Raw genomic sequence first — 27,919 nt, forward strand, 5'->3', positions numbered from 1 at the left:
TAGGCATATCAGACATAAATTCTAGGTCTTGAGCAATTAGACATTTTCCAGTAATCAAAAGAAAATCACACTGAGGCCTCTAGAAAGCAAAGGTTACAATTTAATAGAGCTGACAGGAGGCAAAGTGTAGAATTCAGCCATGTTTTAGCTCAAAGAGAAATTTGGCTTGATGTTATATGAAATTTATCTCTTTAGTTACAAAATTTCTAACCCGCTTAATCCTAAACAGTTTACAAAACACAAACATAATCCTAGGTTGACGTGTACAAAAATTGCTTATCTCCACTCCATCTCAACCAGTGACATCATCCCATCAGCTAAAAGCCTCTACCAACAAAGGAATCCCTTCAGATTTGCTTGTGAGCTAGAATGAGACAGTCAGTGGCTCTGGAAGAGACATTCAGAGAGTGAAGACCATTCAAAAGACCTTTCGTGAATGAATATCCTCAAAGTCAGGGGCGTAGCGAGGGTGATTGGTGCCCCTCTCCTGCCCTCTTCCCCGCCCTCGCTACCATGTACCTTCCTCGTACCTTTTTAAATTTGGCGCCAGCAGCCACCAACTTGCTGCCCGTGTTGGCTTTGGCGCTCTGACATCACTTTCTAGGCACAGTTCCCAGAAGTGATGTCAGAGAGAGTGCCGAAGCTGATGCGGGCAGCAAAGTTGGTGGCCGATCGCGCCAAAGTTAATAAGATACGGGGGAAGGGAACGGGCACATGCGCAGCAGGGGCAGGAATGGGAAGGCGAGGGGCAGAGAAGAAGAGGGGTACCGGTTTCCTGAGGAAGACCACGCATGGGGCAGACCCCCTCCTTACTACGCAACTGCTCAAAGTCTTTATTTAGCAGAGGTTACCCTACTGCAACTCTACAATGCAGAATTTACTGGACCTCCAATGCAGAATTTTAATTTGATTTTAAGACTAGAAAAACGCTAGAAGTGCTGGGTGTATAGGAAGCCTTAAGATCAGATCAGCCTCAATATTTGGGATTGAGCTTTGGGGGTGGGGTTGGGGGGAAAGGAGAAACCTAATAATAGGGAGAAATGGGGGTTGGAGGGAGGGAAGAGAAGAAACCAGGAAAGGGAGACGAGAGAGGAAAGGAAACAGCTGTGTAATATAACATTACTCCGCTAAATGGAATTCCACCCCAAAATATAACAATTCTGTATGTTTGACTAATAACTTTTTTGAACAGCACTTGAATGAATTTTTATTCATAAAGAGTGATTAAATTATGCTTTGACAAAAAGAGAATATTGCAGAAGTTTCACTTTTTATTAGAGTAATACACTCAGGAGCGATTGATTTAAGACTCAAGCACAGAATGAGAGGAAGCCTGGGATGAATCATTCCCACGAAACACACTGACACGGCCACGGCCAGGTAGCTGATCTTCATGCATACTCATCACTCTAATTACACAGGTCAGTATGGCAGCAGGAAGTGGAAGCTTTGAGCCACAAGGTTTTCTCTTCCTTTGGTAAACACTTTTGAACACATCCTTTATGGATTGAACCTATATTTAGTTGAATTGTACCTAAAAGAAAGAAAAGAATTTCATCTGTAAGTCCATATTTGGGAATAATGTCCAATGAGTTAGGGCTCTGTTTCAGCTACTAATACAGTGTCTCTCAAACTGAGTGCCACGGCAAAGTGGTGTGCCATGAGAGATTCCAAAATGTTACTTTATTTTTAAAAATTCCCTTCATAGGTATACACTAGAATAGATGACATGTACGTTGCGTACGCAAGAGTCTGTCAATGTTGTGAGCATCTGTGTGCGTAAGGATACAACTGCCGAGCCTAGCATCATTCTTAGATGTGATTAATCCTTGAAAGCTAGTAGCAAGGAATTTTGTTTTTATTGTTTATGCAATCAAGGCTTTGTTATCGTTTGGATCTTTGCGAACTTGGATTTTGAGCTCTGACAGGAATTAAATTGAAATAAATAGAACGACTGCAGATGGTGGATGAGGAAATGCGTGTTGGCTTATTGACTATCGAGCTGTGTTTTGAGTTAATTTGCACTCAAAAAGAAGCACATCCACCGCATTGATTAGTAATTCTATTCTGTTACTTTTACCATTGTTAGAATTACCCATTCATAGCTTAAAGACCTTTACACAAATAACTCAAAAATTTAATTTGGGGGGGGGGTTTGCAATTTTATAATTTCAATTATAATGTGCCACGAAAAATATTTGTTCTGTTTAGTGTACCAGAGGTAACAAAATTTGAGAGGCACTGTATTAATGAATCTTGGAAGAATTTGGTTAAATTATACACAGGCTTGAAAGCAACATTTCCATTGCTTTTTTTGGAAAGTTTGAATAGAGAAAAAAGACAAAATCCGCTGAAAATAGTTCAATCAACAATTGGGATAAAAGAAAAAGAAAAATTGCATGATTGATCAAAAGACCCCTTAGGCAGGCTAAGAGCTGCAACACTGACAGTGCCGGGTCTCTTTCTTCTGGAATAAAGAAATATATGTCCCAGCTCTTCAAGCTTCTACACTCTTTATTGGGTGACTATTGTAAATAAGGGACAGATTCTGCAACTGGTGCCAGTATCAGCTGGCGCCTCCATAACTGGCACCAGTCACATGTCAATCAAGCACCAGCATTGGTTGCAGAACCGCAGCCAGGTCAAACATTTCCAGAACCTATGTGTTGACATGAATCACGTCTATGGAAGCGCCTACCAGTACCTAAGCTAATTTCTGTCGTTAGCCATCCCTCCATCAACCTTAGACTTCGGTAGGCGCCTTCATAGATGAGATTTCAGCGCTGGAAATGTAGGTGCCAATAGGCACCTATCTTTTCTTTTTTAAATGTGATTTTAATTGCTTTTAAACAATGCGGTCAATTAAAGGCAATTTAACCAATTAAGTTAGACAACGGGCGCCTATTTCTGCCTATCTTCTGGTGCCTTTTCCAGAATCAGAGCCTAAGTAAATGTAACTAGCAAAGAAGTATAGGATAACATTTACTTTTACTGAAGTAATAATTTCACCAATTTTCACTACTTTTTCCTAATTACATCTGATACTTGCAGTTACGAGTAAAAAGTAAAAGCATTGCAAGAGATTGTGGTAATTGTGGATAGCGTCGTTGGCTTTAAGAAAGTTCATAGTCTGTTATTGAGAAAGGCATGGGGGAAGCCACTGCTTACCCTGGATCAATAGCATGGAATATTGCTACTCCTTTGGTTTTGACCAGGTACCAGTGACTTGGATTGGCCACCGTGAGAACGGGCTACTGGGTTTGATGGACCATTGGTCTGACCCAGTAAGGCTATTCTTATGTTCTAGATGGACCTTTGGTCTGACACAGTTTGGCTGTTCTTATGCTCTTATATGTGCCAAGTATAGGACAATCAAGCAAGCCAACATCCCTCCCAATGAAACCGGCGACCCGCACCGAGAAGTCCAGCTTCACAATTGCCTGTTGCCTGCCGGGCGTGTGAGCGAAGCTCCGCCTCCACCCAGACCAGCCGGGATCATTTAAATCTCAGCAGCAGGAATGGTGCGCTGCCATTCGGCGTGCCAGCTAAGGCGCACGGGAAAGGCGCGAGCCTTAGCGTGCCCCTTTGCGAAGCAACAGATTGAGACCACATGATAAGTATACCATTGTCATGTAAAAGTATAGCCAATCGCTGACTAAACTGAAGCTTTACTAGCAGATAGATTATACTAGCCTAGTACCTGAATCCTAAAAGAGGATCAATTGCCTTATATTATCTGATTAATTACCTTATGTTATCAGACAAAATGGCAATTTTTAACAAATTCCAACTGATACTAGGGGTACTGTATCTAATCTGTTCCAGATGCTGGTGCAAGGATGAAAAGCCCCCTCAACCAATTCCTACTCACCTCTCCTGGCACAGGCCAACCAAACTGAACAAACCAACAGGTTCCCAGCGATTTTGACACGACTGCTTAGAAGTAGGACCACTACAAATCCCTGTGGTAAACACCGCCCATAAACCCTTTAAACCATATAGAAACAAGACCAAAAATAGAAACCTAAAAAAGTTAGAATGTACTGAAACTCCCACCCCAACCAATTATGAAAACTTTAAGGGATTCTATCTAAATACCCGTCCTGTAAGAAATAAAGCACAAATAATATATGATTGGATAGTGCAAACGAACCCTATTTCTGACAGAAACATGGATGGTCTCTGACACAGACATTATCATGAAAGAAATTCTACCACAGAGATACAAAATACTTCCACTATCAAGAAACTGGAAAAAGGGGGAGGCCTAGCAATTATTTTAAAAGAATCTTTTGATTATAACAAGATAGATTTCAAAACTACGGAAAACCTGGAAATGCTAACTTGTAAGGTCACTAATGCCTAATTAGAAGAGTCATTGTTTGTGGCATTATTTCATATCCCTCCCAAGAAATGGACGAGCGCCAGAGAAAAATTTTTCCAATTTCTTACTACAAACATCATAAAAGGATCGTACAGCTTGCTATTGGGTGACATAAATATACACTTAGAACAAGTGGGAAAACCAGAAGTAATTGAAATCGACACCTTCTTAACATTGCTCGGTTTCCCAATTTCAGACACAGAGGAAACACATGAAAAGGGGCATAAACTAGACATAAATACTTTTTCACAAAAAGAAACCCCTGACCCAAAGATTCAATACTATATAGTGGCCTGGGAAAAATGCGTTTGGTCAGACCATTATATTGGCAACTTCGACCTACGTTGGCAAAAAAAGCTACCCCAACCAAAATACAGAAGTAAAAACACAAAAATAATTATCAGTCGTGGTATGGTGAATCCAACTGAATTGTAGGCTCATTACGAATTATATCCCAAAATTGAGGAAATGCAGGACTTCCCAACAAGATGGGGAAAGTTCAGCAAGGAAGTTAGACCAATTAGCACCATACCAGACTTACAAAAAGAAAGAAAGAGTTAAATGAGTGGTTCAATTCGGAACTACTAGTTTTCAAGCAGGAACTAAGAAAATTGGAGAGAATCTGGAAAAAAACAAACAAAGAAAAAGACAAAGCAAACTGGAAACAAAAAATGAAAAAATACAAAACTTTGATTAAAGAAAAACGCTCCAAACACTACGCACAGAAAATAGGCACATCAAAAATAAATAGAGGGGCAAAATCAAAAAAACCATCTAAGTCCCTTTTTGGCCTAAGTCCTTAAACGTTTAAAGCAGAAGCAGGGAAAGTGTCCATAACCAAAACAAACGTCCTTGTTTTGATTTTGGCCTGCCTCTACTAAACGCCCAGATCACCACTATGTCTAAAAGTACACCCCCCCATGATGTCTACACTTTTTGGCCATAATGAACCAAAAAAACGCCTAAGCCCCAAACGTCCAACAGAAGGGCTTTTAGGCAAAGGAGGAGCCAGTCCTTCGCATAAAAGCTGGATTCTGTAACCGGTGTCTGTCAAAAATAACAAAGGTTACAAAATCCCCCCCCAACGATACAGGCAGGAGGGTGCCCAAGCCCTCCTGCCATGTCGAATCGCGAACCCCCCCCCCTCGACAACATCGGGGCAAGAGGGAGCCCAAGCCCTCTTGGCCTGGCGATCATACCCCCCCCCCCCCGACTCGATCTGGCCAGGAGGGAGCCCAAGCCCTCCTGGCCCCGGCGACCCCCCCCTCCAATTCAACGGGCCAGGAGAGAGCCCAAGCTCTCCTGGCCCCGGCGTCCCCCCCCTCCGATTCAATGGGGTAAGAGGGAGCCCAAGCCCTCTTGGCCCGGTGATCGTGCCCCCCGGACTCGATCTGGCCAGGAGGGAGCCCAAGCCCTCCTGGCCCCGGCGACCCCCCTCCAATTCAACGGGCCAGGAATGAGCCCAAGCTCTCCTGGCCCCGACGATCCCCCTACTGGATTGGGCCAGGAGGGAGCCCAAGCCCCCCTGGCCCCAGCGACCCCCTAGCCCCCACCCCCCAGCCCCCACCACAATACGGGCAGGAGGGATCCTAGGCCCTCCTGCCCTCAACACAACCCTCCTCCCTCCAATGTCCGCCTCCCCCAGAACCCCCGATCAGACCCCCCCCGCCGACCTGTGACCCCCCCGGCCGACTCCACGACACCCCCACCCCTTCCCCGTACCTGTACATTGGCCAGACGGACAGGTGCCAAGCCCGCCCGTCTGGCAGGCCAGCCGGGTCCAGAATGGGGCCGGATTGGCCCAGGCAGAAAAATCCCCGCCCACAGGGCCTTAGGCACAGGAGGGGCCTAAGGCTCCTGGGCCTATTCTTATTGGCGCCGGCCCCACTTGTGGGCGGGGTTTCTTCCGCCTGGGCCAATCTGGACCCGGCTGGCCTGCCGGACGGGCGGGCTTGGCACCCGTACGTCTGGCCAACGTACAGGTACGGGGAAGGGGTGGGGGTGGGGGGGTCGTGGAGTGGGCCGGAGGGGTCGCGGGTCAGCGGGGGGGTCCGATCGGGGTTTCTGGGGGGGCAGTCATTGTGTCGAGGGCAGGAGGGCCTGGGATCCCTCCTGCCTGTATTGTAGTGGGGGGTGGGGGGTAGGGGGTCGCCGGGGCCAGGGGGGCTTGGGAACCTTCCTGGCCAGATCGAATCGGGGGGGGGGGGGGGCATGATCACCGAGCCAAGAGGGCTTGGGCTCCCTCTTGCCCTGATATCGTCGGGGGTGTTGCGGCTGCTGCGGGGCAAGAGGGCTTGGACTCCCTCTTGCCCCGATGTTGTATGTGTGTGTGTGGGGGAGTAATGCATCGCGGCAGGAGAGATGCCTTATCTCCCCTACTGCGATGCTATCACTCCTCTACCCGAGCTGCCACGACCCGCGGCAGGAGAGATAGGGCATCTCTCCTGCTGTGGATCACGTTAGTTCGGGTAGAGGACTGATGGCACCGTGGTAGGGGAGATGAGGCATCTTTCCTGCCGCAATGCTTGCAGTGGGTAGGTTGCCGGGCCGCTGAACTGATGGCGCCAGCGGCCATCAGCTCAGCGGCCCCTTTTTCGGCACTTAGACCTGGTTTGACTTTGTCTAAGTCAAAAAGGTCTAAGTGCCGACTAGGCAACCTGTAAATGTTTTGGTTATACCTGTTGTACGCCTAGGAGTAGGTCGGCCCACTGCCGACTAGGTGTAGGTCTCTCCCACTGCCCGCCCTTTCCTCTCCTCTAAACACATCTCTTTTCTCTCTGTGCATTTAGAGGCACGGGAAAGGCCTAAGCTGTTTTTAGATACGTCTAAAAACCAGCTTTGGTTATGGTTACTTGGACGATCAGGCTTTTTGATCGTCCAAGTAGCCATTTAGGACACTTTTTAGACGTTTTTTTTAAAATTATGAACCCTAAAGTAAAGAGCTGCTCAAACTGGTAAAAACTATAACATATACTATTCGGGTCCTGAAAAAGGACAATGAATGCATTCCATCTGCCCAAACCCTAGCCAATTTCTTTAAAAAATAAAATTTCTGACCTAAGAGCAACTATACCCTCGCCCATAACCAACACAGAATCCCATTTTGGATCCCACAAAAAGTAGTCCAGAACAGACATGCTCTGGGACCACTTCGAGTTTCCAAACTGGCACCAAGTCAAACTGCTTACTGGATGAATGATCCTCCAAGATCATGAAAGTTGCACCACCCGATTTTAAAAAGGATGTACAGTAAAACCTTGGTTTGCAAGACAAGCAAAACATGTGATCAAATTTTAACTTGATATACAAGCAATGTCTTGCAATTCAAGTACATACAGTATACACACATCACAACTGAGCCGATGGTTCTTCTCTCTCTGACGCTCCAGGAGTGTACTGACTGTTCTAAACGAGAAAAGTCTTGCAATACGAGTACATACAGTATACACGCGTCACATCATCACAACTAAGCCGATGGTTCTCTCTCTGACGCTGCGGGAGTGGAGTGACTGTTCTAAAAGAGTGAGGTCTTGCAATACAAGTACGTATAGTATTTTGTATTAAAGTTTTTGGGTTGTGGAACGAATCGTCTGAGTTTCCATTGTTTCCTATGGGGAAATTCGCTTTGATATGCAAGTGCTTTGGATTACAAGCAATGCTTCTGGAACGAATTATGCTCTCAAACCAAGGTTTTACTGTATTTACTTGGTTAACGATTATTCTTACTAGAGGGATATTGAATGAGGAAATGGGTCACCTATCCCCAAAGATCAGAAAAACTCAATAGCCCTGGAATCCAATTACAGGTCCATAGCGAACATCCCCCTATTAACTAAGCCACAGGAAGGACTGGTCAACCTGGAACTAGTGAACTATTTAGACAAATTTAATATTCTTAGTGAACATCAATCAGGATTCAGAAAAGATTTCAGCACTGAAACAGTTATAGCTTCCATCCTTAATCACCTTTATGGTCTTTTCAGCAGAGGCACAAGTGCTCTAATTTTACAACTAGATCTTAGTAGTGCTTTCGATTTAGTTGACCACAAAATAATGCTACTATGCCTAGACGCAATGGGGTTTTCGGGAAAAGTAAAGAACTGGTTCCAGGGCTTCCTAACAAAAAGATCATATCGAGTGGCTAGGGAAGGAAATGACTCTAGCCCATGGAAAAACCCTTTGGGGGTGCCCCAGGGCTCCCCACTATCGCCCACACTATTCATACATAAAAACATAAGAATTGCCGCTGCTGGGTCAGACCAGTGGTCCATTGTGCCCAGCAGTCCACTCACGTGGCGGCCCTCTGGTCAAAGACCAGCGTCCTAACTGAGACTAGCCCCTACCTGCGTACGTTCCGGTTGTCTAACTTTGTCTTGAATCCCTGGAGGGTGTTTTCCCCTATGACTGACTCCGGAAGAGCGTTCCAGTTTTCTACCTCTCTCTGGGTGAAGAACTTCCTTACGTTTGTACGGAATCTATCCCCTTTCAATTTTAGAGAGTGCCCTCTCGTTTTCCCTACCTTGGAGAGGATGAACAACCTGTCCTTATCTACTAAGTCTATTCCCTTCAGTAGCTTGAATGTTTCGATCATGTCCCCTCTCAATCTCCTCTGCTCAAGGGAGAAGAGGCCTAGTTTCTCTAATCTTTCGCAATACGGCAACTCCTCCAGCCCATTAACCATCTTAGTCACTCTTCTCTTTCGAGTAGTACTGTGTCCTTCTTCATATACGGCGACCAGTGCTGGATGCAGTACACCAGGTGAGGGTATGCCATGGCCTGGTACAGCGGCATGATAACCTTCTCCGATCTGTTCGTGATCACCTTCTTTATCATTCCTAGGACATTAGGACATCTTTGGGACATCTATTGCAAAAGTTAAACTTAAACTATTACATATATGCGGATGATATTTCTATTCTAATTCCCTTGAATAGCATAACTAATGAAATTTTAGATCACATCTCTCACATAACGACTGAAATTGAACATTGGACAATCAACTTCAAACTGAAACTAAATACAGAAAAGACAAAAGTTTTCTTGGCAAGCCCAAAGGACAAAATTACCAGAACATCACTACATCTAAATGGTCACGAATACCCAATTTCTAAAACTATAAAAATACTGGGAGTCACAGACACATATCTAACTATGGTTGACCACACGAACAGTAGTGAAGAAGTGCTTTTGCGCACTGTGGAAATTAAGGACCATTAAAAAATACTTTGACCCTACAACCTTTAGATTACTGGTGCAGTCTCTGGTACTATCAATACTGGACTACTGCAATATTGTTTTTATGGGTATCCCAAAGAAAACAGTACGAAAATTAAGAATAGTACAAAACACGGCAGTTCGCCTGATATTCAGATTGAAGAAAAACAACCACATTAGCCCCTACTACAAACTGTTACACTAGTTGCCAATTGAGGCATGAATAATGTTCAAGTTTGCTTGTATTTGTTTCAAACACGCCTGGGGACTAGTGCCTTCCTATCTCCTACCACATTTCGTGCTACACAACCCCACATAGTCAACCAGAAACTGTAACTATTTGCATACCCAAGGATCACCAGCTGTAAATATAAATCCTTTTTGGACAGGTCTTTCAGGTTTCAAGCAAGCAAAGAGCAGGCCTGGCTGGGTAACTACATCAATGGAGCCAGGCTGACCTATGGCACCTTTTGGAGAGTAATTAAAACCGTACTGTTTCACAAATTCATCTCCTAAATAGAAGCCACACTAAATTTATAAATTTATATTTTCCTTCTGTCTATTTCTTGTGTAATATGTTGTACCTTCCCTATTTGCATTTTGTAATTCGCTGATTGCCCAGCTCTCTTCAGTGTGAACCACCTAGAAGTCATCTGACTATGGTGGTATAGAAGAATAAAGTTGTTATTATTATTATCACTGATGAGGTTGGCTCTGAGGCACTGTGGAATGAGACATTATGACGTCACAATCTCAGTTCTGGAATCTTGCTATTCCATGAGATGCTGGAATGTTGCTACTCCTTGGGTTTTGGCCAGGTACTAGGGACCTGGATTGGCCAACGTGAGGACGGGCTACTGGGCTTGATAGACCATTGGCCTGACCCAGTAAGGCTATTCTTATGTTCATGGTTGCAAGTCATGGTGAACAGATATGTCTCTTCCACAATAGACTGCTGATCATCTGATAGAAGTTTTTACATTGGTGTGACTGTCTACTACTGTAGATGAATAGATTTTAGAGAGGAAGTCTGTCTGGTCCCCATGGCTCTGCCTCTCCTTTCTACTTACTTTATGGATGAGCCTGACAGATGCACACAAATTTATCCTTATCTTATTTCTCCTCCGCTCTTTTCTTTCAAATATTTTGCTCTACCAAGCAATGATATGCCAGATCACACTGTCTCTGAGCCAGCCAGCCAAGATGAATGTGAAATCGAATATCCTCTAGGCTAGCCAGGCCAGAAACCATTTGGTATTAATTAAAGCCACGAGGCTTCGAGCGCACGAAAACAGAACAAAGAAACAAAGAAGAGAGAGAAGATAGAGAAGGATTAATATCTCTACAAATGCATTATATATGCATCCACTTATAATTTTTCTTATCCAGCAATTAATATACCTAAATACTGATTATATATAAGAACCTCTGACCAGAACTGCTATTGTTCTGCGCTGTTCACACCAGACAGCGCCTTGCTCAGTGGGAATGTGCGGGCCTGGGGGCGGGACTGAGGATCTGGATTTTCCAGAAGGAAAATCTGGTAACCCTATAAGTTTTCAGAAGAATGCATTGATGAATATCTTCCAACCCAATCAAAAGACATCAATCATAGAGCAGCCTTGCCTAATTTGAAGGAACTTTTTAATCAGAATGAGCAAGCCGCTTTAGCTAGGGTTACCAGATTTTCCAGCTGGAAAATCCGGACCCCCTAGACCCGCCCCCATGCTCATCCCAGTCCCGCCTCCAGTCCCCCAGCTCCGCTTCCAATCCTTCCCTCCCCCAACCCCGCTGACAAAGTGCTCTGATTCTATAAAAAGCACCCTAAATTGGCTTACCTAGACCACTGGTCGGCAAACTGCGGCTCTTTAGCCACTTGAGTGCAGCTCACGGCCAAACCTGCTTCCCTTCCCTTCTCTTCTCAATGCTCTCCCCCAAGCCACCGCCATTGGGCAACAGGCTGCTACCACCGTCGCCATCGGGGAACAGGCCGGCACCGAGTTCTGAGCTTTCCCTGCTTCCTTTTCCCGTGGGGCCGACCAACTCTCACTACCCGACGTCAATTCTGATGTCAGAGTGGACATTCTGGGCCAGCCAATCGCTGCCTGGCGAGACTTGGTCGGCCTAGCGGGGAAGGGAAGCAGGCAGATCTCAGAATTTGGCGGCGGCCTATTCCCCAATAGCGGCAGTGGCAGCCTATTCCCTGGTGGCGGTAGCAGCATGTTCCCCAATGGCGTGGCTTGGGGGAGGGCAAGGAGAAAGAAAGAAAGAGGGGAGAAAGGAGACAGACAGAAAGGGGGCATGGAGAGAGAGACAGAAAGAAAGGGGGCATGGAGAAACAAAGAAAGAAAGAAATGGGGCACGGAGAGAGAGAGAGAGAGAAAGACAGACATACAGAAAGAAAGGGGGTATGGAGAGAGAAAGAAAGAAGGGGGCAGGGTGAAAGAAAGAAAAAGTTGGGAGGGAATGAGGTCTGGAGGAGAGGAAGCATACAGGAGAATGAAAGTAGGGAAGAAATATTGGATGCACAGTCAGAAGAATAAAGTGCAACCAGAGACTGATGAAATTACCAAACAAAGGTAGGAAAACTGATTTTATTTTCAATTTAGTGATCAAAATGTGTCCGTTTTGAGAATTTATATCTGCTGTCTATATTTTGCACTATGGTCCCCTTTTACTAAATCGTAATAGCATTTTCTAGCGCATGGAACCTATGAGCACGAGAGCAGCGCAGGGCATTCAGCGCAGCTCCTTGCACTAAAAACCGTTATCGTGGTTTAGTAAAAAGGGAGGGGGTATATTTGTCTATTTTTGTATTGTTTTTACTGAGGTAAGCACATAAGCATTGCCTCTGCTGAGTCAGACCATAGGTCCATCATGCCCAGCAGTCCGCTCCCGCAGTGGCCCCCCAGGTCAATGACCTGTAGTGATCTATTTCTCTACTACTCTATTAATTTACAGCCTTCTGTACTGTATAATAACCCTCTAATTGTACCCATGGATCCCCTTTTCCTTCATGAACTCTTCCAATCCCCTTTTGAACCCCAAAGTCGTACTCTGCTCTACCACCTCCTCTGGAAGTGTATTCCAGGCGTTCACCACCCTCTGGGTGAAGAAGAACTTCCTAGCATTTGTTCTGAACCTATCTCCCTTCAATTTTTTTGAGTGCCCTCTAGTTTTTGCTGCCCCTGCTAGTCTGAAGAATCTGTCCCTCTCTACCTTCACTATACCCTTCATGATCTTATGAGTTTCTATCATATCCCCTCTAAGTCTCCGCTTTTCCAGGGAGAAGAGCCCCAGCTTCTCCAGCCTCTCAGCATATGAGAGGTTTTCCATGCCCTTTATCATTTTTGTCACTCTCCTCTGGACCCTCTCGAGAATCGCCATATCCTTCTTAAGGTACGGCGACCAGTACTGAACGCAGTACTCCAGATGCGGTCGCACCATCGCCCTATACAGCGGGAGGATAACTTCCTTGGTTCTGGTAGTGATACCTTTTTTGATAATGCCCAACATTCTGTTTGCCTTTTTTGAGGCAGCTGTGCACTGTGCCGCCGGCTTCATTGTTCTATCTACCAAAACCCCCAGCACGAGAAATTGGGCATTTCTCCTGATGGTTCTTGGCAGTTCGGGGGGAGGGGGGATTGCGATCGCTGCAAGAGAGATTAGGCATCTCTCCTGCCGTGATCATTGCGGTGGAGGGTAGGCAGGTTGCAGGGGCTGCTGAGCTGATCAGCTCAGCGGCATCTATTCGGAACTTATACCTGTTTTGACTTGGTCTAAGTCAAAATGTATAAGTTCCAACTGGGCAATCTCGTTAAACTTTTAGTTATACTTGCAGTACAACTAAGTCTAGGTCGGACTTCCTCCCACCCTTTCCCTTCCTCCAAGAACGCCTCTTTTCATTCTAGGCCTTTCCTTTCCTTTCCTTAGCCACCATATTATCCAAAGTGGGGTGGCGTAAGGGAAAGGGATTGTGCACCATCTTTTTGTAGTTACACAACTACACTCAAAGCAGTTTACATATATTTTGTACCTGGGGCAATGGAGGATTGAGTAACTTGCCCAGGGTCACAAGGAGAAGTCCTAGGATTCAATCCCACAACCTCTGGCTGCAGAGGAAGAAGCTCTACCAGTCTCCAACGAACTGCAAATTACTGCTCAGGTTTTGAAGATTTACCACTTGCTGTGAAGTGGAGCATCAAATATGTAGAATTGTCTTCCAATGTTGGTAAAAAGTGATGGTAAATGGGGTGGTTTATTTTTTTTTTTAAGTGTCTCACATTGCAGAGCTCTCTCTATGCATCTTCTCCCCCTCCCCCCTCAAGTTACCCAGGTTTAAGAGGGAGACTTTGTGGCTACTTCTGGTTTTGAAGTTGCATCCTAAAGTAGTGTGGGAAATACGAGGGACTGCTGAAAAGTTCTCAACCCAACCTAGAAGAGAATGATGTAAAGCCATGAAACTTAGAAGTTATTCCACTCTTTTTCTTGACACTTTTTGTTTCATTTCATAGTTTTGCTCCCCCCATAGCTTCCATATTTTGGTTTGTAAAATAAGGCATGATTCTCGAACTGGCGCTGATTTTCTAGGCGTTGGTAGGCGCCCATAGCTCTGTTAAAAATGCTGTCCAAATGGCGTTTTTAATTGAGATTTGAAGTGCATACCAGTGCCCAGAAAATCAGCACTGGAATCGCACCTACGTAGGTGCTTTAGACCGCCAAACACCAAAGTGGGCATGGACAACGCCGGAAATGGCATTAGGCCTAAAGCAAGTGCAGTCCACAGAACAAGGCACGTAAATCCACGGTAAGTACACAACAAAAGGAAAATGGGAAAGGAACTGAGCACCTCAGCCTGGGATATAACAAAGTTTATTCGATACATTCAATTATTGTAATACTAGTCTTTAAGCCTGTTACATTAATCTCGGAGAGAACGGGAACCCGAAGGCCTTGAACATGCGCAGATGCTCAAGGCTCAGCAAAAGAAGAAGGCAGATCTTCGGGTACCGGCACCGGCATGTCCTGTGCATTGGTGCCGGCACCAAATGGGGGTAAGGAATTTGATCGGGTGGGTGCCTGTAGGATGCTGCATCGCGGCGGGGGGAGGGGGGTACGACATGAGCGGGGGGTGCTGGATCGCGGGGGGGCGCTCATAAATCGAGGCATGCTCAGTTTCCGAGGCACCGATTTTGCAAATGTTTTGCACGTCTTGCAAAACACTCGCAAACCGAGGTACCACTGAACTAGTCTTTAAGCCCATTACATTAACAGGTGCTAGAATAGATGTGTGTCTCTGTATTTCTTTTTTTCTTTTTCTCTCCTTGGCTGCTTTCAGTCTGTCTGTCTGTCTTTCTCTCTCTTTCCTCGGCTGTTTATCACCACCCCTTGCCTGCTTCCCCTGTCCAGCAGTAGCCCTTCTCCCTTCCTGTTACCTCTCCCCCCTGTCCAGCAGCACCTCTTTCCTGCTCCCCCTGTACTGCAGCACCCCTTACCTGCTCCCCCTGTCCGGCTGTTTAGAAGAGGAGGGCAGACAGAAGAGCAGCAGAGGGCCTTACAGTGCTCCCTGGCTGTGGATAGGTCTGCCGCTGCCTGGAGGAGCTTAAGAGCAGGGAGGCCCGCACTTAGAGGGTGCTCAGGTGCGTGGGAAACTTCCCACGGTCCGTGTTTCATCTTCAAAGAGGAAGCCTGCCTCAGCAGTACTGATGGTCATCCAGTAGATGGCGCAAGATCACTTAATCATCTATTTCTCACTGTGTGAGACTCTGACGTGGAACCTTAGAATGAAAACTGTATCTGTAACCAAGATAGCACTCAAATGCTGTGTGACCTCTGATTCAGATAGTGGATGCTGTGGATGGGCAGACTGGATGGGCCATTTGGCCTTTATCTGCCTTCATATTTTTGTGTTTCTTATACCCTCCTCCGAAACCATCTTTTACACTGAACTTTGACCTGGAACACGGTTCAGCACAATTGTTAATATACTGTATCTATTAATCTTGTGTCTCATGGAGTTCTCTTAATTCCTTGCTCTGTGCTGTAAGGAGCAGACCCCCCCCCCCCCCCACACACACACACCCTTCGCCCTTCTGCTTTCTTGGTGCTGCTAGGAGTATCACGGAGGGTTCAGTGGAGTGTGTGCATTGAAACTTACCAAATAATGAACCAGTAGCTGAACCAGTAGCTGAACCAGTAGCTGTCGTGCAGTAATTATAACCTGGTGGGCAAGTTGTTTTTGTAAGACAGTCCGTGTTAGATCTTGCTGCAGTGCACGTGTAGCATATCAGAGAATCAGCTGTAAGGATACACATAGTTTTAATAAGATTAATCAGTATTTCCTTCCACTGCCAAGCATTTTTCTCTCCTGTAGTGTTGTGATCAGGGTGAGCAAGGGTTCAAGGAAAAGTGCCGCCCAATTCAGGGAAAATATTTTTTTCGATTTGATCCAATTCAGCCTATTGAATTGATTGTCCAATTTGATTTGATTCACTTTTCCCTCCAATAGGGTGTTTTTTTTTAATTTTTTCCAAACGTCTTGGTGGGTTTATTTTGTAGCCTCTTCACCCACCCCAGTCCCCTTTGCCCTATCCAGCCCCATGCCAGCGCTGTAGTGTACAACACAAAAAAATATATGCCAGAGGAACTTCAAAAGACTCAACAATAAGGCAAAAAAAGTCTAGGGGTTCCCACAGTGGTAGCGGTGAAGAAAAACAACTTGACTAACCAAATAAATAGCTGAACTAAAATGAAGTGAAATTAGGTGCCCTCAGTGTGAAGGGACAGCGACGGGAGAATTTCTCCAACGCTACTCACATCAAGGCGGAGACAACCAAGCCCCCACCTACACACCATCACTGGGCACCTAAGTGTGCTTTAAATCAAATAGTGCAATCACCATAACATAATAACATAATAAACAGTGAAAAAAGTGCATTCAAACACGGCTACCACTCTGGAAACCCCCCCAGCCAACTCCCAAAGGAATTTTTGGAAAAAGAATACTTAGCTCCATGAAAGTTGTAATCCAGGTGTCCAATATGGATCGCTCTGAAAAGAAAAGATGGAACTTCGATCTACGTGGGTGTAGTCTACAGACCTCCGACTCAATCGCAGCAAATTGATAAGGATCTGATTGTGGATATCCAAAAGTTTGGAAGGAAAGAGGAGGTTCTGTTGTTGGGAGATTTCAACCTGCCAGATGCGGACTGGAATGTTCCGTCTGCGGAATCGGAAAGAAGTAGGGAGATTGTGGATGCCTTTCAAGAGGCTCTGCTCAGACAAATGGTGACGGAACCCACAAGGGAAAAAGCGATATTGGATCTGGTCCTCACAAATGGAGAGAGTATCTCTAATGTTCGAGTGGGTGCTTACCTGGGAAGTAGCGATCTCAAACGGCTTGGTTTGATATAACGGCTAAAGTGGAGAGTGGCCGCAGGTTACTTAAAAGTCCTAGATTTCAAATGTACGGACTTTAATGCAATGGGAAAGTACCTGAAGAAAGAGCTGTTAGGATGGGAGGACATAAGAGAAGTGGAAAGACAGTGGTCTAAGCTGAAAGGAGCGATAAAAATGGCTATGGACCTTTACGTGAAGAAAATCAATAAAAACAAGAGAAAAAGGAAGCCGATATGGTTCTCCAACCTAGTGGCGGAGAAAATAAAGGCGAAAGAGTTGGCGTTCGTGAAATATAAAAAAACCCAAGAAGAGGAGTGCAGAAAGGACTACAGGGTGAAACTGAAAGAAGCCAAGAGAGAGATACGTCTGGCGAAAGCACAGGTGGAAGAACGAATGGCTAAAAATGTAAAAAAGGGAGACAAAATTTTTTTCAGATATATTAGTGAAAGGAGGAAGATGAAGAATGGAATTGCTAAACTAAAAGATGCTGGGAACTGTTATGTGGAGAGTGATGAGGAAAAAGCAAATGTGCTAAACAAATACTTCTGTTCTGTGTTCACAGAAGAAAATCCTGGAGAAGGACCGAGATTGTCTGGCAAAGTTACACGAGAAAATGGAGTAGATTCTGCGCCGTTCACGGAGGAGAGTGTTTATGAGCAACTTGAAAAACTGAAGGTGGACAAAGCGATGGGACCAGACGGGATCCATCCCAGGATACTAAGGGAACTCAGAGAGGTTCTGGCGAGTCCTATTAAAGACTTGTTCAACAAATCTCTGGAGATGGGAGTGGTTCCTGGGGACTGGAGGAGAACGGATGTGGTCCCTATTCACAAAAGTGGTCATAGGGATGAAGCGGGAAACTACAGTCCGGTGAGCCTCACTTCGGTTGTTGGAAAAATAATGGAAGTGTTACTGAAAGAAAGGATAGTGTACTTCCTTGAATCTAATGGGTTACAGGATCTGAGGTAACATGGCTTTACAAAAGGTAAATCGTGCCAAATGAACCTGAATGAATTTTTTGATTGGGTGACCGGGGAGCTGGATCGAGGACATATGCTAGATGTAATTTACTTAGATTTCAGCAAAGCCTTTGATATGGTTCCTCATAGGAGGATCTTGAACAAACTTTAAGGGCTAAAGTTAGAACCCAAAATGGTGAACTGGGTTAGAAACTGGTTGTCGGACAGGTGCCAGAGGGTTAATGGTTAATGGAAGTCGCTTTGTGGAAGGAACATAAGAACATAAGCAATGCCTCTGCTGGGTCAGACCTGAGGTCCATCGTGCCCAGCAGCCCGCTCATGCGGCGGCCCCAACAGGTCCAGGACCTGTACAGTGATCCTCTATTTATACCCATCTATCCCCCTTTCCAGCAGGAAATTGTCCAATCCTTTCTTAAACCCCAATACCGTACTCTGCCCTATTACGTCCTCTGGAAGCGCATTCCAGGTGTCCACCACACGCTGGGTAAAGAAAAACTTCCTAGCATTTGTTTTGAATCTGTCCCCTTTCAGTTTTTCTGAATGCCCTCTTGTTCTTATATTTTTTGAAAGTTTGAAGAATTTGTCCCTCTCTACTCTCTCTATGCCCCTCTTGATCTTATAAGTCTCTATCATATCCCCTCTAAGTCTCCTCTTCTCCAGGGAAAAGAGACCCAGTTTCTCCAATCTCTCCCTTTTATCAGACGTGTCGCTCTCCTCTGAACCCTCTCAAGTAACACCATATCCTTCTTAAGGTACGGCGACCAATATTGGACGCAGTATTCCAGATGCGGGTGCACCATCGCCCGATACAGCGGCAGGATAATTTCTTTTGTCTTGGTTGTAATACCCTTCTTGATTATACCTAGCATTCTATTCGCTCTCTTAGCGGCCGCTGCGCACTGTGCCGTCGGCTTCATTGTCATGTCCACCATTACCCCCAAGTCCCTTTCTTGGGTACTCTCGTTCACTAATATCCCTCCCATTGTATAGTTGTACCTCGGGTTTCTGCTTCCCAGATGCAATACTTTACATTTCTCAACGTTGAACTTTATCTGCCATCTCGTCGCCCATTCCCCTAGTTTGCTCAAGTCCCTTTGCAATTCTTCGCAGTCCTCTTTAGTCCAAGCTCCACTAAATAGTTTGGTGTCGTCCGCAAATTTTATTATCTCACACTTCGTCCCTGTTTCTAGATCATTTATGAATATATTAAATAGCAGCGGCCCGAGCACAGAGCCCTGCGGAATGACCCTCCTCCATTCCGAGTAGTGGCCCTTCACCCCTACCCTCTGTTTTCTATCCGCCAACCAGTTTCTGATCCATCTATATACGTCTCCGTCCACCCCATGGTTCTTCAGTTTCCGGAGGAGACGCTCGTGAGGCACCTTGTCAAAGGCTTTTTGGAAATCCAGGTATATGATGTCTATGGGATCTCCTCTGTCCATCTGTTTGTTAATTCCTTCGAAGAAGTGCAATAAGTTAGTTAGGCACGATCTCCCCTTGCAGAAACCATGTTGGCTTGTTTTCAGAAGTTCGTGTCTTTCCAAATGTTCATCGATGTTTTCTTTTATCAGTGCTTCCGCCATTTTTCCCGGAACCGAGGTGAGACTCACCGGTCTGTAGTTGCCCGGGTCACCTCTTGATCCCTTTTTAAAGATGGGCGTGACGTTGGCTATCTTCCAATCCTCCGGAATCACTCCTGTTTTCAGGGATAGGTTGCAAATTTGCTGCAATAGTTCCGCTATCTCCTCCTTTAATTCTTTCAGAACCCTTGGATGGATTCCGTCTGGACCTGGGGATTTGTCAGTTTTTAGTTTTCCTATTTGCCTGCGCACATCTTCAAGGCTCACTTCCACGGATGTTAATTTTTCTGCTTGATTTCCATTGAAGAATTGCTCAGGTATGTTGGTTGTGTCTTCATTCGTAAATACAGACGAAAAGAACATGTTAAGTCTTTCCGCGACTTCTTTCTCCTCCTTCACTACTCCCTTCCTTTCTCCGTCATCCAGCGGTCCCACCTCCTCCCTAGCCGGCTGTTTCCCTTTAACATATCTGAAGAACGGTTTTAAATTTTGTGCCTCCCTGGCTAGCCTCTCTTCATACTTTCTTTTGGCTTTACGAACCACATGGTGACATTCTTTTTGATATTTCCTGTGCTCATTCCAGTTCTCCTCAGTTTTGTCCTTTTTCCATTTCCTGAATGAATTTTTCTTAATGCCTATCGCTTCCTTCACTATTTTAGTGATCCATACTGGATCTTTTGTTCAACTCTTTTTGCACCCCTTTCTGAATCTGGGGATGTACAGATTTTGAGCCTCGCTCACCGTGTCCTTGAAAAAAGTCCAGGCATGTTCTACCGTTTGGCATTTCTTGGAACATAAGAACATAAGAAGTTGCCTCCGCTGAGGCAGACCAGAGGTCCATCTCGCCCAGCAGTCCGCTCCCGTGGCGGCCCATCAGGCCCTTTGCCTGAGCAGTGGTCCCTGCTTAATTCTATAACTTGCCTCTATTTCTATCCCTATAACCTACCTCTACTCCTATCTGTACCCCTCAATCCCTTTGTCCTCCAGGTACCTATCCAAACCTTTTTTGAAGCCCTGTAGCATGCTCCTGCCTATCACAGCCTCCGGAAGCACGTTCCATGTATCAACCACCCTCTGGGTGAAAAAGAACTTTCTGGCGTTTGTTCTAAACCTTTCCCCTTTCAATTTCTCTGAGTGTCCCCTTGTACTTGTGGTTCCCCATAATTTGAAAAATCTGTCCCTGTCTACTTTTTCTAAGCCCTTCATGATCTTGAAGGTTTCTATCATGTCTCCTCTAAGTCTCCGCTTCTCCAGGGAGAACATCCCCAGCTTTTTCAGTCTGTCAGTATATGAGAGGTCTTCCATACCCTTAATTAGCTTAGTTGCCCTTCTCTGGACTCCCTCAAGCACTGCCATGTCCTTCTTGAGGTACGGCGACCAGTACTGGACACAGTACTCCAGATGCGGGCGCACCATTGCACGATACAGTGGCAGGATGACTTCCTTCGTCCTGGTCGTGATACCCTTCTTAATGATACCCAGCATTTTGTTTGCATTCCTTGAGGCTGTGGCGCACTGCGCCGACGCCTTCAATGTTGTGTCTACCATCACTCCCAGGTCCCTTTCAAGGTTGCTTACCCCTAGCGGTTGTTCCCCCATCTTGTAAGTGTACATTGGGTTCTTTTTCCCTACATGCATGACCTTGCATTTCCCTATGTTGAAGCTCATTTGCCACTTTTTGGCCCACTCTTCCAGCGTTGTCAGATCTTTTTGGAGATCTTCGCAGTCATCCATGGTTTTGACCCTGCTGTATAGTTTGGTGTCATCCGCAAATTTAATAACCTCACATTTTGTTCCCGCCTTTAGATCATTAATAAATATATTGAACAGGAGCGGTCCCAGCACCGATCCCTGCGGAACTCCGCTAGCGACCCATTGCCAGTCTGAGTAATGGCCCTTTATTCCAACCCTTTGTTTCCTGTCCGCCAGCCAGTTTTTGATCCATCGGTGGACCTCCCCTTGCACCCCATGGTTCCATAGCTTCCTTAGCAGTCTTTCGTGTGGTACCTTGTCGAAGGCTTTTTGGAAGTCAAGGTAAATGGTGTCTATGGATTTCCCTTTATCCACCTGGCTGTTTACCCCCTCAAAGAAGTATAATAAGTTCGTGAGGCATGACCTGCCCTTGCAGAAGCCATGCTGGCTCGACTTTAGCTGCCCATTTTTTTCGATGTGCTCCCAGATGCTGTCTTTAATCAGCGCTTCCATCATCTTCCCCGGGATCGAGGTCAAGCTCACCGGCCTGTAGTTTCTTGGGTCTCCCCTTGAGCCTTTCTTGAAGATGGGTGTGACATTTGCTATTTTCCAGTCCTCTGGAATCTCTCCAGTTTTTAAGGATAGGTTGCATATTTGTCAAAGTGGCTCAGCTATTTCGTTCCTTAGTTCTTTGAATACCCTTGGGTGAATGTCGTCTGGACCTGGCGATTTGTCGCTCTTTAGCCTGTCTATCTGCCTGAGGACATCCACCTGGCTCACCTCTAGTTTGACCAAATTTTCATCCTGATCTCCTTTTACGATCTCTTCGGGTTCCGGAATGTTGGTTGTGTCCTCGCTTGTGAAAACCGACGTGAAAAATTTGTTTCTTCCTTACCATTTCCCTCATTGTTTCGTAGTTTCCTTTCCTGAAGTTGAAAGTTGTCGCTATGGTTCTCTTTCCTCTCGATATTCCTACTTCAACCTTGAACTTGATCATATTATGATCGCTGTTTCCCAATGGTCCCACTACTTCCGCTTTCTTTGCAGGTCCCATTAACCCATTTAGAGTTAGATCCAGAGTGGCATTTCCTCTCGTCGGTTCTCTAAGAAGCTGCTCCATGTTGCAATCTTGTGTAGCCTCCAGGAATTCTGTCTCCCTAGCGCATCTTGAACTTCCAAGACTCCAGTCTATCCCGGGGTAGTTGAAGTCTCCCATAATAACCGTGTAACCGCTTTTGCATTCTTGCTTCATCTCAGCTTCCATTTCTTTATCGATATCTCCGGTTTGCCCGGGTGTACAATAGTATAGGCCCATCTTTATTTCATGTCCTTTCCTACCCGGTATTTTAACCCATAGCGATTCCAGCTTGTTGGTCGTCTCCGCTGTGTCTATTCTTGTCGATTGTATGCTTTCTTTTATGTATAGGGCTATTCCACCTCCTTTCTGTCCTGACCTGTCCTGGCGATAGAGCTTGTACCCCGGCATCGCTGTATCCCATTTGCTTTCCTCATTCCACCATGTTTCAGAGATTCCAATGATGTCTATGTCCTCTGCATTAGCCACGGCTTCTAGTTCCCCCATTTTGTTTCTTAGGCTCCTTGCATTAGTATATATGCAATTTAGATCCTGGCATTTTGTTGTCTTCATTTCCTTTCCCTGTGCTTCAGTCTTTAGTGTCTTCTCTTTTGCTACAATCTTTCTAACCTCCTCTTCTGGGTTAGTTGAGTCCTGTAATTCATCCCTTGTTTCTTCCCAGCCTTTTTTCCCCTTAGTATCTTCACGGGATACCTTCTTCCGAATCGTCGACACTAGGTCGACTGTCGGCTTTCCCCTTCCTCTTAGTTTAAAGCCTGTTCTATTCCTCTCTTGGTGTTGTTTGCTAGAAGTCTTGTTCCCGCCGCACTCAGGTGCAGTCCATCTCTCCTGTAGAGCTTGCTCTTGCCCCAAAACGTTATCCAGTTCCTCACAAAGTGGAACCCTTCTTCCTCACACCATCTCCTTATCCACGCATTTATTGATTGTAGTTCCTCCTGCCTTTTCACATCTGCCCTTGGTACTGGTAGGATCTCCGAGAACGCTATCTTCTGGGTCCTCATCTTCAGCTTCCTTCCCAGAATCCTGAACTGTTCTATCAGCGTGCTTCTTCTGTAGTCTCTCCTGCTGACATCATTCGTCCCAATGTGGATCATTACTGCGGTCTCTTCCGTCTTTGCTCCTTCCAGGATCTTCCCAATTTTGTCCACGATGTCCTTGATTCTTGCTCCTGGCAGGCAGGTCACCAGCCAATCCTCTCTTCCTCCTGCTATGTGGCTGTCCACATGCCTCAGGATCGAGTCTCCCACTAGGATCGCTGACTTTCCCTTCTTCAAATTTCGCTTCGGTCTCAGGTCGATGTCCTCGGTGTTCTTCGCTCTCTCTTGTTTTGGGCATCGACTAGCCAATTCCTCCCACTCGTGTGGTATTCCTCTGTGGGTGTCTTCTTTGAGGTCATCTGTTTCTTGCTCTCCCTTCCATGTTGGTGTTGGTGTAACTTCATCTTTCATCTGGAGATTGTTCTCTTCCACCCTCCTCCTGTATGCTTCCTCAATGAATTCCTCGAGATCCCTGACTTCCTTCTCGATGTGTCTCTCACTCATGAAGTCTTCAAATGTCCTGATAGGGTCCTCCGTGGTGTAAAGTCCTTCTAGCTCCTGTATCTTGTCCTCAAGTCGCTTGACTTCCTTCTTCAAGCTTTTCAGCTCCTGACACCGACTGCATACATATGACTGTATCCCCGAGGGGAGGTAGTCATACATATGACAGTCTGTGCAGAACACTGGAAAGCTCATCTTCTGGTTTCCCTCTGCTTCCATCGTCATTCCTGCTTAAAGCTTAAGATTTTCTGCTGTGTTAGTTATTGGTTTTCTTACCTTGTCGCCCTTCCTTGATGTACTAACTCTGCCCTTCTTGAGGCCCTTCGCAAAAGCGCGCTCGCTAAGGCCTTTGCCGCTCGCCTTCGCTGCACGCCAAACGGCTGCGCACAGTTTGCCCCTCCCCTTTTAAGGGGGAGCTTCGGTGGCTGATGTCAGGGGTGGGCGGAGCTAACTCTCGCCGATCCCCTTAGTCTCCTGCCTCTTCTCTCCCCTTCTCAGCTTCCGTTTGCTTCCCTTCCTTCTGCTTTTGTCCTTCTAAATCCTCTGTCTTTCCTCTGCTTTCTCCTGCTCAGGATTCAGTGCTAGAGCCAATCCTATTCAATATGTTTGTGAGTGACATTTCTGAAGGGTTAGAAGGAAAAGTGTGCCTTTTTGCAAATGATACCAAGATTTGTAACAGAATAGACACCGAAAAGGGAGTGGAAAATATGAAAAAGGATCTGCAAAAGTTAGAGGAATGTTCTAATGCCTGGCAACTAAAATTCAATGCAAAGAAATGCAGAGTAATTCATTTGGGGATTAATAATCGGAAGGAACCGTATATGCTGGGAGGAGAGAAGCTGATATGCACGGACGGGGAGAGGGACCTTGGGGTGATAGTGTCCGAAGATCTAAAAGTGAAAAAACAGTGTGACAAGGCAGTGGCTGCGGCCAGAAGGATGCTGGGCTGTATAAAGAGAGGCGTAGCCAGTAGAAGGAAGAAGGTGTTGATGCCCCTGTACAAGTCATTGGTAAGGCCCCACTTGGAGTATTGTGTTCAGATTTGGAGACCGTATCTGGCGAAGGACATAAGAAGACTTGAGGCGGTCCAGAGGAGGGCGACAAAAATGATAGGAGGCTTGCGCCAGAAGACGTATGAGGAGAGACTGGAAGCCCTGAATATGTATACCCTAGAGGAAAGGAGAGACAGGGGAAATATGATTCAGACGTTCAAATACTTGAAGGGTATTAACGTAGAACAAAATATTTTCCAGAGAAAGGAAAATGGTAAAACCAGAGGACATAATTTGAGGTTGAGGGGTGGTAGATTCAAAGGCAATGTTAGGAAATTCTACTTTACGGAGAGGGTGGTGGATACCTGGAATACACTCCCGAGAGAGGTGGTGGAGAGGAAAACAGTGACGGAGTTCAAAGAAGCGTGGGATGAACACAGAAGATTTAGAATCAGAAAATAATATTAAATATTGAATTAAGGCCAGTACTGGGCAGACTTGCACAGTCTGTGTCTGTATATGGCCTTTGGTGGAGGTTGAGCTGGGGAGGACTTCAATGGCTGGAAGGGTTTAGATGGGATGGAGTAGGTTTTAATGGAGATTTCGGCAGTAGGAACCCAAGCACAGTACCGGGTAAAGCTTTGGATTCTTGCCCAGAAAAAGCTAAGAAAAAAAAATTAAAAAAAATTTAAATTGAATCAGGTTAGGCAGACTGGATGGACCATTCGGGTCTTTATCTGCCGTCATCTACTATGTTACTATGTTAGATAATAGACAGGTTACAATTTGCCATAGTTACAGTACAAGTTTTTATCCTAATTTGATACTTTCTAGAGATCTAATACCAATATACTTATTATACGGTGATGAAACAAAACCATGTGAGACAATCGTGCGCAGACAATGCCAGGCAGACAATTGCATGCAGGACATCAGCGCACTGGATTAAAACACTATTGTAAAGCACTCTGGGGGGGTGGGGAACCACCCCACTTTACTTAGAACTGTTGGTGCGCCTATTGGAAGTAAGGGGAACCCCCAATTACATCCCCCCCAAAGGAAGCGCCATCAGTTCTAAGTAAAGTGGTGTAGTTCCCCCCATGCCCCTCCCTCGGAGTGCTTTAAAATACTGTTTCAATCTAGTGCACTGACATCCTGTGCACAATTGTCTCGCGGTTTAGTCTATATTATACACTTACAATTTCCCATACCAAATTGTCCATCTATAGGGAAGTGGTAGTGTCACCTCTAAGTGCCAACCAGTGAATGTTAACACGCACACCTTCAGATACACTACACGGCCAAATTTAGGGGGGCTGGCATTACTCACTAACTCTAAAGCCCTTAAAGGAAGTAATTGATTTTCCATTTGATACACCCTCCTCCTTTCCAAATATCAAAATGTACTCCTTATATTTCTGCCACTACCTAGATCTGTTCTCCTTTCATTCCCGCCCCTTCCCTCCCAATATACTAGATCTCTGTTCCTTTTCCTGCAAATGACAACGTGGAACATTCTTTGTATTTGCTGTTTAGCAAACTCAGTGATAGGGAGTGTGTGGCGTAGTGGTTAGAGCTACAGGCTCAGCACCCTGAGGTTGTGGGTTCAAATCCTGGGCTGCTCCCTGTGACTCTGGGCAAGTCACCTAATCCACCAAAAAATAACTTCCTTGTGTCATAAAACTCTAGATTATATCTTAAATAAACTCCAGGTGTATATCCCTATCTAGTAATGCTTTGCGCTTGTCAGCATACGGGGATCTGAGGCTTTTCCTCCTTTGCTAAGGTCAATATAACAAGACAACAGCAAGTGATATACACCAGGAGTACATTTAAGATATACTGTAGAGCTTTATAACAAAGGAAAAGTGTAAGATTAAATGAAGAACCCTGAGAACCAGTAGCCAGAGTTCAAATCCCTGCTTCAGCCACTGATGCTCCCTCAGGCACAAAGAAATGATAAACCCCTGGGCGAGGAAACGATAACTGGACCTGGACTAACAATTTGCCATCAGCTCCGATTTGTGAAGGGAATCTTAAGTGAAAAGGTCCAATTTTAAGAAAATCTAGAGAAATCAAAGGAATGCAGGTGATACCTTTTTTTATTGCTAACTTAGGGTATTGTTTGATTAGCTTTCTGACCTGAAGAAGAAGGGTTCCCTTCGAAAGCTAATCAAACAATCCACTCGTACGTTAGTCCAATATAAAGGTATCAGTTTATGTATTCAATTTTCTATACTGGTCTCCCAGGGCAGGTCAGAACGATTTACGTGAATTTATTCAGGTACTTGAGCATTTTTCCATCTGTTCATGTGGGCTCACAATCTCTCTAATGTACCTGGGGTAATGGAGGGATTAAGTGACTTGCCCAAGGTCACAGGGAGCAGTATGGGTTTGAACCCACAACCTCAGGGTGCTGAGGCTGTAGCTTTAACCAGAATCGTCTTTATTTCTTCTCTTTTGTTTTTATTTCTATATCTTTAATATTTTTCACATATAAACAATGCATTGGACGGTTCGTGTTTTCATCTCACTTACCCAGGTGCAGACACACAGCTGCGGCCAGCAGGGAAACCAGTAAGATCCTCATCTTCAGTTGATGCCTCCGGACTAGAGAGTGACGGATACACCAGGAGTGTTATATAACCTCTTGGGAAATGCTTTCTATGGCTGCTCTCCAAAAGGAAATCCAACTGCTCAGGGCTTCTGTTCCACATCACCTTCTTTATTCTGAAAGGGGTTAGAGGAGCATTATGAGGCCTCCAGGGAGGGTTTTCAACTACACCTGGAATTCTATCTAAATTTCTGCGATATACAGTAATCCCCCGCGAACTCGCGGGTTAGAGTTCGCGGCCCCAGTCGTTCATAGTTTTTTTCCTCAGAAATTTGTACTTAGAAAAATATCCTCCGTCCACCTCTTCCACGACCCAGGACCCAACCGAGCGCATCCTCCGGCCCCGCAACATCACCGATCCGCTCTGCCTGACCTGCGATCCCCAGTCAGAGCTGCAAGCGCCACCACCCGCATTGGCACTCGCAACAGCC

At 45.5% G+C, this 27,919-nt stretch overlaps 2 protein-coding genes across 2 annotated transcripts in view; one reads left to right on the forward strand and one right to left on the reverse strand.

Annotated features, from left to right (window-relative positions):
* LOC117355354 (secreted Ly-6/uPAR-related protein 1-like) overlaps nucleotides 1–27,919 on the forward strand; it is a 201,693-nt gene that overhangs the window by 33,585 nt on the left and 140,189 nt on the right. The gene's annotated exons all lie outside the window — the stretch shown is intronic.
* LOC117355355 (prostate stem cell antigen-like) lies at nucleotides 83–27,533 on the reverse strand. Its single transcript, XM_033933788.1, has 3 exons — nucleotides 27,413–27,533; nucleotides 15,756–15,896; nucleotides 83–1,534 (listed from the first exon to the last, which is right to left on the reverse strand). Exons 1-3 carry the CDS (start codon nucleotides 27,462–27,464, stop codon nucleotides 1,410–1,412), a joined length of 318 nt encoding a protein of 105 aa, XP_033789679.1. The 5' UTR covers nucleotides 27,465–27,533; the 3' UTR covers nucleotides 83–1,409.

Source organism: Geotrypetes seraphini, chromosome 2 (genome assembly GCF_902459505.1).
Source record: "Geotrypetes seraphini chromosome 2, aGeoSer1.1, whole genome shotgun sequence".
Classification (NCBI taxonomy): Eukaryota; Metazoa; Chordata; class Amphibia; order Gymnophiona; family Dermophiidae; genus Geotrypetes; species Geotrypetes seraphini.

Excerpts from the sequence above, each read along its gene's own strand:
- LOC117355355 (XM_033933788.1), bottom strand. The coding sequence starts at position 27,464 with ATGAGGATCTTACTGGTTTCCCTGCTGGCCGCAGCTGTGTGTCTGCAC. Across the intron at positions 15,897-27,412 it reads AGCTGTGTGTCTGCACCTGG|CTGATTCTCTGATATGCTAC; the intron begins GTAAGTGAGATG and ends GTATCCTTACAG. Across the intron at positions 1,535-15,755 it reads AGCTACTGGTTCATTATTTG|GTACAATTCAACTAAATATA; the intron begins GTAAGTTTCAAT and ends TCTTTCTTTTAG.